This window comes from Phragmites australis, chromosome 9, assembly GCF_958298935.1.
Source record: "Phragmites australis chromosome 9, lpPhrAust1.1, whole genome shotgun sequence".
NCBI classification, from domain to species: Eukaryota; Viridiplantae; Streptophyta; class Magnoliopsida; order Poales; family Poaceae; genus Phragmites; species Phragmites australis.
In genome coordinates, this window is record NC_084929.1 from 36,026,278 (window position 1) to 36,036,634 (window position 10,357).

Sequence of the window (10,357 nt, forward strand, 5' to 3'; positions counted from 1 at the left end):
TTTCATGTACGTAGTTGGATCCTTTCTTGGTGACCATACTGTCATTGCACTAATCTCATCATAATATATGATAGCTAATTGAATTAATCTCAGCAAAAGCTCGCACTATCCTCTCTCTCTCTGGATCTTTGATCCACTAGTAAAGCAAAAGATTTGAGCAATTAAGTTCTTGTCAGCACGTGATCGATGGAGATAGGTATTACATGACCCGATTGTTGATTGAGCAGAAAGGTGAATACTCCCTCCGGTCAAAAATACATAACATTTTTTTATTTTTTATGATTTTTGACATGCAACTTTAATTACGATTTTTTATTAAAATATAGTTATAATATTTAATACAAAATAATATTATAAAAGTATTTTTGAAAATAAATCTACACGTGTAATTTTTATATTTCTAAACTAAATATTTTGAAAGTTGTTGACGGTTAAAGTTTTAGGTTAATTTAAATTAAAATAATAAGTATTTAGGATCGGAGGGAATATATAATTGTGAAATTAAAGTGTTTTGTTTATGTCAACCCCCCGGCTCTCTTTGCTTCAGGAAGCTTGAAGGTATCGGACAGCTACCTAATTGGTCACTAGGTAAAGTGTGCTAATCATTGATCCACTTAACTCCGGCTGCCTCTAATCTCTGGTACATGCAGGGCCTGATTGGCCCACAACTTTGTTCAATCCGATAACTAATGCGCATCAGTCAAATACATCAAGAACAGTTCCAGTGAACCTGCAAAGCGGTTTCGTAGCTCTCTCTCTCTGTGTGGAGCGGATGGTGTCAAATTATTTTATTGTTGGGGAATAGTATCACAGTGATCTTTTTGTTGACTTTGGTCACATCATTTAACTTTAAAGGCAAGGTTGTAATACTAATACTGTGATAGCGATGTTTTTAATATGCTCTACAAAGATAAAGCGAATGATATATGACATAGGATAGGAGGTCTAAAGGTGCAAGCGATGATCATGAAGGAAATATATGAAGAGAGGAACATCAAAGAACGAAAACAATAGCGAAGACTAGAAGGCGAAGCCCGGACATGAAGTGTAGGTCGGGCACAAAGCAAAGACTGAAGACTGGAGCCCGAAGGATGAAGGGATACGATGAAGCAATCTTCACTGAGGGAACGAAGTGCAACCACGCAAGGAGCATACGGGTCCAAGAGGATCCGGCGGGAAGACGACCAGAAGGAAATCATCATTAGACATGAAGGGAGGCTCAGCGCGTGTTCCTTGTGACATGTGTTGAGCACTGTTAGGTTAAGGCTTTATAAATGTACATATGCTATAATACTTAGGTATATTCTGGGATTATTACTAGAATCAAGAGGAATATTACTGGGGATAAGGAGTACAAATGTAATGATAATTGTGGTGGTTGAGATATGATTATAAATACCCCACCCAATTAATTTGATATCAAGGACACCATCATTACACTCTTAATTGCTAGTCCATTGTTTGATTACTATTCATTATTGTTATTTCTTCAAATGTATAAGTTAACTGTTATTGTTAACACACCAACATTGCAGTTAACAGAAGAGCTATCTTATTGGGCTCAATTCTGTGGCGTTTATTGGGCTCCTCCACTATAAAGGCCCAACAAATATGCATTCGTGAAAACAGCAACACCTATGTTTGAGCCCAGGCCCATAAATCCAAAGTCCCGCGCAAATGACCAAAATAACCCCCAGTAATCAAATGGGCTCCTAGCATGGTATACCCGCAATAACCTTGAACACATGAACCCATTCTCGTCATTCCAGAATGGAAATGATAAACCAATGAATCATTGGTAATGATAAACTTTTTCAGATGTTTAGTTAAAAGAGCGGGTTAGAATGTGATGCTTCTATATTTCTTTAGATGCTAGATGAGAGTGTGTTAGAAAAATTTTAGAACGCTGTTATTTAACTCAGAATGTGAGGATGATAATAAGTTTAATGATTCTATCTATTTATTCTTCCACCAAACGCTACCAATTGGCGGCTAGGGTTTTGCGGTGTCTCACTCTGACCAAACCCTAGAGCTCTCGGACCCATCCATGGCGATCTCGTCTCGGGCAGTCGCGTGCTAGGTTTGTTATCGGGGTTTGGGGATTGGAGCGCTAGTGTTTTCACCCGTGTCGTGCGCGCGGAAATGGCCTCGAGGAACCAGTTCGATCTGCTCGGCGACGTCGACAACGACGACCCGTCCCAACTCATCGCCGCCGCTGAGAAGAAGGCGCCCGCGTCGCCTAAGCCGGCGGCGCCCGCGTCGGCCAAGCTGCCCACCAAGCCTCCGCCGCCCGCGCAAGCTGGTGAGTTGATAGTGATACGGTTCCAACCTTGTGGTTCATGTTTGATAGGAATTGTCCCATTTTGAGATCCACGGTTGCCTTTTAAGTTCAGTGTTTCGATTTTCTATGCGAAATTTTACATTTTTGTTCCGCATTTTAAGTATTAGTCAATTGTGATATATTGTTCCTCTGTGATTGCAGTGAGGGAGGCAAGGAACTACGGTGCTCCACCTCGCGATGGAGCTGGACGCGGTGGTCCAGGACGTGGAAGAGGCGGGCGTGGAGGCCGGACTGCTCCAAGGCGAGATTTTGGCGACGCTGATGCCAACAGTTTTGAGGGGGGATATGGTGGTGGCTTTGGAGACAGTGGGGTGGCTCGTGGTGAAAATGGCGAGGGCAGGCAGGCAGAGAGGGGCCGTGGCCCACGCCAGCCTTACCGTGGAGGTGGCCACCGTGGTGGCTATACTGATGGGCAGGATGGGGGTGACTTTGGACGTCCACGCAGGGCATATGAGCGCCACAGCGGCAATGGCCGTGGCTATGAAATGAAGCGTGAGGGGGCTGGGCGTGGCAATTGGGGAACTGTGACTGATGAAGGCATTGCACAGTTAAGATTGTTTATTGAGTCTTTAATTTTTGTTGTGACTTGTTTACCTATGATGGATGAATTGGACTATAGAGTTTGGACCCTTTTTTTGTGCATGCCTAATTAGGGACACTGTGGATGCTGTTAACATTGAGGAGGTTGCTGCTGTGGTGAAGGATGAGAAGAAGCCTGAAGATGCACCACAGTCTGAGGTTGGGAAGGACAATGAAGGTGCGGAGAATGAAGAGGAAGAAAAGGAACCTGAGGATAAGGTATATTTCTGATTTGCGCTATGATGCTACCGATTGACCATTATATAATGTGTCTGGCTGTACTACGCATTTTGTACAGTATGATGGTAGCACTCTTTCTGGACATGCCAAGTATCACATGTTCATGGTTTTTTATATTATGCCATTTCAAACTGTTCAGAAGCTCTGGATATATTGCTGAACAAAAATGTTGAGTAATTCCAAAGATGTATTTTAGGGTTTTGGTTTAATTCATTCCCATCAAGCTTCACCGGACCGTCTAGTTATTTGCTGCAAAATTTCTTCCTTAACAATTAGATTTTTGTCACAGTACCAATGGGAGTTGCATACCTTCTTGGAAGCTGCTTTGTTTTCTTATTTTTCAGGCTCTTCTGATTTTCAGTATACTAGTTTTGCTCCTTTCCGAATGTAATAGGGTCTATCAGATGTTCACTTCCACTATACTTTTTGCCTGCTCATCAGTTTTCCAGTCATTCAGCATTTCGAATCGTGTCAGATCCTTTTGCCTGCTACTAACTGTGTCTATGGTGAGCCATTGACTCACTGTTTTCACCATTTCTTAATATTGAAACTGCTCACTGAAAGTTCCGAGTAAGGATCTTGACCTACTGTTTCCAAATCCTTGGGCTAAAAATTTTCTAAGTAACCCCCTTCATCCAAACACTCTCTTAGATGTAACAATGTCATGCATTAATTGGGATGCTGCTACATATTGATTTGTGGACTTTTGCAATATTTTGGCCTAGAGTTTCTGCTGGATAATTGATCTGTTTATAATTCCATTTTTCTGCGTGGTTTTATGGGACCTTTGGGTTTTGCAAATTCAACTCCACTCTACGATTCAGGTGCTTTTATGTGGATATTCTTTAGATGCTTGCGTTCTTTCTGATGCTTTTCCTATCATATGCCTGCATGTTTATTGGGGTTACAAATACTTATTAAGAAGTTAGGGTGCCATTTTATCATCCAAAAATACCAGTTAGTGAAATTACATTTGCTCTGACTGTTTACAGGAGTTGACTTTGGAGGAGTATGAGAAAGTACTGGAGGAGAAACGGAAAGCATTACTTGCACTCAAGGCTGAAGAGAGAAAAGTTGAAATCGATAAGGAGCTGCAGTCCATGCAACAACTGTCTGTTAAAAGGGATGCTGATGAAGCGTTTATCAAGCTGGTAAGTTTTACCCGTTGTGCTCCTAACTCTGTCTATGGTCAGTTGATATCTATTTTCACTTGGCTCTACACCTGATTGTAGGGCTCTGACAAGGACTTGAAAAAGAAAGAAAATGCTGAAAGAGATGAGCGTGCCAAGAAGGTATCTGATATTTTCACTTTTGTTAAGATTCTGAGTTGCTGTTTGATCTCCTAACCATTATGTTTGCCATATGTTTCCTTTGTTCCCTGAAGTCCCTTAGCATCAACGAATTCTTGAAGCCAGCTGAAGGTGAGAGGTATTATAGCCCTGGTGGCCGCGGGCGTGGAGAGCGCGGGGGATTCCGCGGTGGTTACAACTGTGGCTATCCGGGACCAGCTCCAATGATCCAAGACCCGTCTCAGTTCCCTACACTAAGTGGGAAATGAAGGAACCCATGCTCTGCCCTGGTCTCAGTTATCTGCTCAAGATGTTGTTGAGTCTTCTCATCTCCGCGTCAGTACTGTGCTGCTGCTGCTGCTTTGATCTGTCACTATCTTTTTTAACCCCTAACCTTGCGCTTTTTACTCTAAAGAGTCCTGCGTGATGGATTGCGTCTGTATCGTGTTGCAAACTCAAAGCAACGCCAGCGTCTGTATCAAGTTGTCAAGCAATGAGATTCATTCCACATCAACAAGCAGCACGAGGAACAACATGGGACGATACCATTTCCTCAATCCATGCACAGATCAGGAGCTGCTGCTACTACCATTAAAAATCTAAAGCTCAAGATAATATAAGCCTACTACTACCATTTCCTGCGCCATAAACACAGGCTTAGCAGCAAAAAACCGGCGCCATAGTCAAAGAAAAAGAGAAGGAAATGAAGAGGCTAATGCAGAGCAAACGGACTAGGCACAAGGGCTACGAATAATACGCGTTTCACTGCATTCTGCACAAAGGATGCTATTATCTGTGAGAAGTTCTGCCGATCTCGATCCGGCCCAGCCAGTTATCTCCGCGATCTGCTTTCCTCAGCTCACACGCTGCGAATCATGTTGATCAGCTCCTGCTCCCAGCATCACAGCATGGAGCAGAAATATATTTATGTTAAAGCTTTCTATATCGGAATGTTTTTCAATGGCCATTATATTTATGGTACTGATCTGAGAATTGTTGTTGTAACCAACATCAATGTTTTTTTTTCATTCAGTTCATGTAAGTTGACCGTAGTAGAGTTTTGCTCCTTTTGTTTAAGCTTTCTATCTCACTACTAGCCCAATGATTTGGTGAAACCTTGGTAACTACATTTTAACAAGAATGCTTGATTTTGGTGATGCTGATTTTGCTTTCTCCATCTAGATTCAGCCCTGTTAAACAATTCAAACGGTGGATGCACATCATGCAAATCTATCTTCATACATCATATGGTTTTGTAATCTATTTTTTATCTTGTCATTCCAGGATGCTTGTGTACAGACGTGGCCAACTAGGCTGACGGCCTGGCCTGCCATGGTACGTCAGGCCCGGCTAACTAAACAGGTTGTGTCGTGCCGTGTTGTAGGTGTGTATCACAGCACGGTTTGTGAGCGACCGTGCCAGACCACCGGACCGGGCATGGTTGTGGCACGCCGTGCCGTGCCAGACGGCAGGGCGTGGCGACAGCGTGAGGGTGGGTGAGGTGGGGTGGCGGTGTGAGAGCGGGACAGGGCGACGGGGCGGTCGAAGCAGGGGTGCAACGGGGTGACGACGGGGGTAGCCTGGCAGGACCGTGCCGAGGTGTCGTGGCTTGCCTAGCTCTCTAGGCGTGCCGTGCTTAGGCCGTGTATATAGTAATAGGCTGCATACCGATCTATTAGACACGATCCATTTAGACAACTTACTTGTGTATAAGTATGCGAATAATGGAAACTTAGAACAATGGCTTCATGGTATTCTTACTTGGGAAGCCCGGATGAAAGTCGTTCTTGGAATTGCTAAGGCGTAAGATATGAACCATGTATCATTTCACCTCTTTTTCATGCATATGCTTATTTGTGTAAGACATGATCTATAACTGATTGATGTACATGCTTGCTTATTTACATGAAGCTATAGAGCCAAAAGTTGTGCACCGTGATATCAAATCAAAGAATATTGTAATTCAACGGCAATCTTTCTAGCCGTATCACAGCTCGAGTTATGGCCTTATGGGAACTTTCGGGTATGCTGTTTGCTCGGTTGTTGTTTTGTAGTACTTAGCTTGACTAACTGAAAATGTCGAGAGCCTTGTTCTTCATGTTTGAAAGCAATTAGCTTTATGCGAGTTTGACATGGGAACAGTCATTTACCTTTTTGTTTTGCTACTGTTCAAGGTCTGTTGAATGAGACTGCAACTGGAAACAGTGCGGGGCGCTTTTGTTTCTTTGGATGGCTGGAGCTTTCAAAGAAAAAGCACAAAAAGTAAGCGGCGGCGAAGGATCCGAACGCGCCGCCGCCGCTGCCGCTGCCGCTGCCTGGCCGTGGTTGGCGACAGGTAGGCGGTTACGGTAATTTGGGCATGCCCAGCGGAGCGGCCCGGAAATACTCTCATCTTCCGTCCTCTCTTGGGAAAAATTTATCCGATATTTTTGTTTTATCTGCTAGGCCTGGTAAAATTCTTTTATCACTGAAATTTTTATTTTTAAATTTCTGTCTAGTGACATACCAATATACCACTACTGATGTATCTTTGAATTTATGATACTTTTTTATTTCTATATTATTATGTGTAGTTTTTTATGTTAAATGATTTTGAGATAATTAGTGTTATTTTCTAAAAAAACTTGAGCCGTTTCATTCTAAATTTTAATGAAAAAAATTATCTATCGTAAATAAAATTCTAATAAATCTAAAAATTCCATTTATATATGATCCGATGAATTTTTGCTACCCAGAAATAAAACCCGGCCCCCTCCGATCTCCTAAACCCCACCGCTCCCATCCAAGCCCTCGTCCGCGATGGCCGCCATCCACCGCGCCGCCGCGCGCCCGCTCCGCTCCATCGCCTTCTCCTCCGCCAGGTACCGCCCCCTCCTCCACCTCCTCGCCCGCCCCCTCTCCTCGTCACAGTCGTCCTACGCCTACCACCCTTCCTCCGCCGCCCCCAACCATGCCCAGCAGCAGTGGGTGCCGCCACGTCACCCTCCTGCCCAGTGGGTGCCGCCACCGCCGCCGAGGAACCACCACCAGCAGGGGCCGCCTTCGCCACCGCCGCCGAGGAACTACCAGCAGCAGGCTCCGCCTCCGCCGCGACACGGATACGGGCCTCCACCACCGCAGCAGCAGGTGCCTCCGCCCCACGGCTACGGGCCTCCACCCCCGCAGCAGCACGCGACTCCGCCGCCGCCTGATCCTACGGCAGGGCCGGGGGAGCTGATGGCGTTGTGCCGGGAGGGGCGGGTGAAGGAGGCGGTGGAGCTGCTCGCTAAGGGGGCGCGCGCCGACCCGCCTGCCTTCTACGAGCTCGCCGCCGCCTGCTCAAACCCTAAGCTGATCGAGGAGCTGAGGAAGGTGCACGACTTCTTCCTCCGCTCTCCCTTCCGCGGCGACCTCAAGGTCAACAACAAGCTGCTCGAGATGTACGCCAAGTGCGCCGCTATGCCCCATGCCCGCAGGACGTTCGACAATATGCCTGAACGGAACATGGACTCATGGCACATCATGATCGATGGATACTCAGTGAACGGGCTTGGAGACGAGGCATTGCGGCTGTTTGAGCTGATGAAGGGGTGCATGTTGCCGACCAGCCACACTTTTGTGCTCGTGCTCAATGCTTGTGCCAACTCGGAGGCTATTGAGGAGGCGTTCCTTTACTTTGATGCCATGTCCAGGGACCATGGCATTGAGCCTGGTGTGGAGCACTATGTTGGGATCATTGAGGTATTGGGGAAGTCGGGGCATCTCAATGAGGCTGTGGAGTACATTGAGAAGCTGCCTTTTGAACCCACCGCCATGGTATGGGAGTCACTCTTGAACCTGGCACGAATGAATGGTGATATTGATCTTGAGGACCGGGTAGAGGAGTTGCTGGTCTCGCTTGATCCATCCAAAGAAAATCCTAAGAAGCTCCCAACCCCACCTCCGAAGAGGCGTCTTGGGATCAACATGCTTGATGGGAGGAACAAGCTGGCAGAATACCGGTTACCGCCCAAGATTGAAAAGAAGGTGGTCAATGAGCAAAGGTATGTCCCAGATACAAGGTATGTGCTCCATGACATTGATCAGGAGGCCAAGGAGCAGGCGTTGCTGTACCATAGTGAGAGGCTTGCGATTGCTTATGGTCTGATCAGCACCCCAGCAAGGACTCCACTTCGCATCATTAAGAACCTCAGGATTTGCGGGGACTGCCACAATGCCATCAAGATCATGTCGAGGATTGTTGGGAGAGAGCTCATTGTGAGGGACAATAAGCGGTTCCACCATTTTAAGGATGGAAAGTGCTCTTGTGGTGACTACTGGTGAACATGAATCCTGTCCTCTGAATGTAGTCGGACACTGAAGTTATCTTCTCATTGGGATTGATGTCATCCTATATGAATATATGTTGACAGCCATGCTTCGAATGCATAAGCAGTATAAAGATTCTGAACTTTTCATCCTTATATATTATGTGTAACAGACGCTTAAGGTCCTTAAGCAGTTGGCACTTATATGCAAGCTTATCACTTCTTGATGGAATTCATGATTTTTTATGGAATTCGTGCATTAGCTTTAGGATATAACTAGATGGCTGTAAGAGGCCCAGTTATATCTCTCTTTGGATTAATGAACAAAAATGGGTCTTATGTATTTGCACACAGCAACATTTATTTATTTCATCGTTTGCAATCTATTTTGGACTACATATGCTATTCTAGATTGGCACCATTGCATGCATGATTTGCACCCGCGCGTTCCCCGTCCTCCTGCAGCCATTGAAAGCGACGCTGGAGAAACTAAGGTCGACATGCAGCTTGGTACGAACAAAGAAGAAGAGGCGCACGGGCCGTGCCGGACCATCCCAATTGGGGAACATGAACATCCCGGCCTTGGGCGACCTGGAGCAGCTCGGGGATCTGTTCGCCGGTGCAAAAGCCACACACCAGGCGTGCGATGGGAACTCCGGTAGCCGGAATGAGAGGGAACGGTGGGCGCGCGGCGACTGCTGGCGTGGCCGCCGGGGACGAAACAACCACCAGGGTGCGGTGCGGCCAAGGGATCAGATGCCCTTCTCTTCTTCTAGCTCGACCGCCGTTCCGCTGGACAACGGGCTGATGAGCTCCGGAGCCGCGGCACCAGCGGACGCAGGTCGCAGGGGCTTGTTGGTAGGATTTTTGCAGTGTTCAACTTGCATCTGCCCCGTCTTGTAGCTTCAGATCAATCTGTGTCAGTGCATGTCACCAACGTATGGTCTCTCTCTCTCTCTCTCTGTCTCTGCTTGTCCTTACCTTTTGGGACGACTGCGTAGCGTTGCGTTGCAGGAAAACACCAGTTTGGAACGACTGAAATATTTCTCGTTGCCGTGCCAGAGGAAGACGGCCGCAGGGAGCAGGAATGGCTGGACTCTTTCTTGCAGAGGAGCTACAGGAGTGAACCCAGCGCACGGCTCGTCTGTTGTTTCCTCCCCTCGCCACCCATTAAAGCTTCTCGGCGTTCGAGAACAGGTTCCGGCGACCACGTACCAAGCACTAGTACTGGGGGATGGCCGGATGGGGCCCTGTTAGCTGTTGCTGTGCCATGCATCAAATCATGCTTGTTAATTCTCAATTTGTAGAGGAGTAATCAATCAACAAATGGTGGTTAAGAAGCTTCTAGCATGCATGTGTAGCTGACCTTGAGAGCAACCACCTATTGATCTAGCTGGATAGATCGCTGTGCAGCCTGAGCTTAACATACATATACTCCGTACATATATATCATCACGCATTGTTAGGGGTGAGCGTTGGTCCTCTTTGGAAAGCCCCTTTGCTAAATCAAGAGTATTATCTCAGTTCTTTTTTCAGATATCGGTTAGTCTTTGATATACAGAATGATATTATAATAAATTCTTTCATACATAACATATTTACTCATCTCGATTTCTCTAACA

The 10,357-nt window shown here is 46.1% G+C and overlaps 2 protein-coding genes across 2 annotated transcripts; both read left to right on the forward strand.

The window, feature by feature from the left end:
* Positions 1–1,862: 1,862 nt before the first annotated feature.
* Positions 1,863–4,966, forward strand: LOC133929523 (RGG repeats nuclear RNA binding protein A-like). The gene is made up of 6 exons (XM_062376310.1): positions 1,863–2,302; positions 2,483–2,888; positions 2,995–3,139; positions 4,153–4,311; positions 4,393–4,452; positions 4,545–4,966. The coding sequence occupies exons 1-6, from the start codon at positions 2,143–2,145 to the stop codon at positions 4,716–4,718; spliced, it is 1,104 nt and encodes a 367-aa protein (XP_062232294.1). The 5' UTR covers positions 1,863–2,142; the 3' UTR covers positions 4,719–4,966.
* A 2,225-nt stretch (positions 4,967–7,191) lies between these two features.
* LOC133929525 (pentatricopeptide repeat-containing protein At2g15690, mitochondrial-like) lies at positions 7,192–8,967 on the forward strand. The gene has a single exon (XM_062376314.1). The coding sequence runs from the start codon at positions 7,249–7,251 to the stop codon at positions 8,749–8,751; it is 1,503 nt and encodes a 500-aa protein (XP_062232298.1). The 5' UTR covers positions 7,192–7,248; the 3' UTR covers positions 8,752–8,967.
* The last annotated feature ends 1,390 nt before the right edge of the window (positions 8,968–10,357 follow it).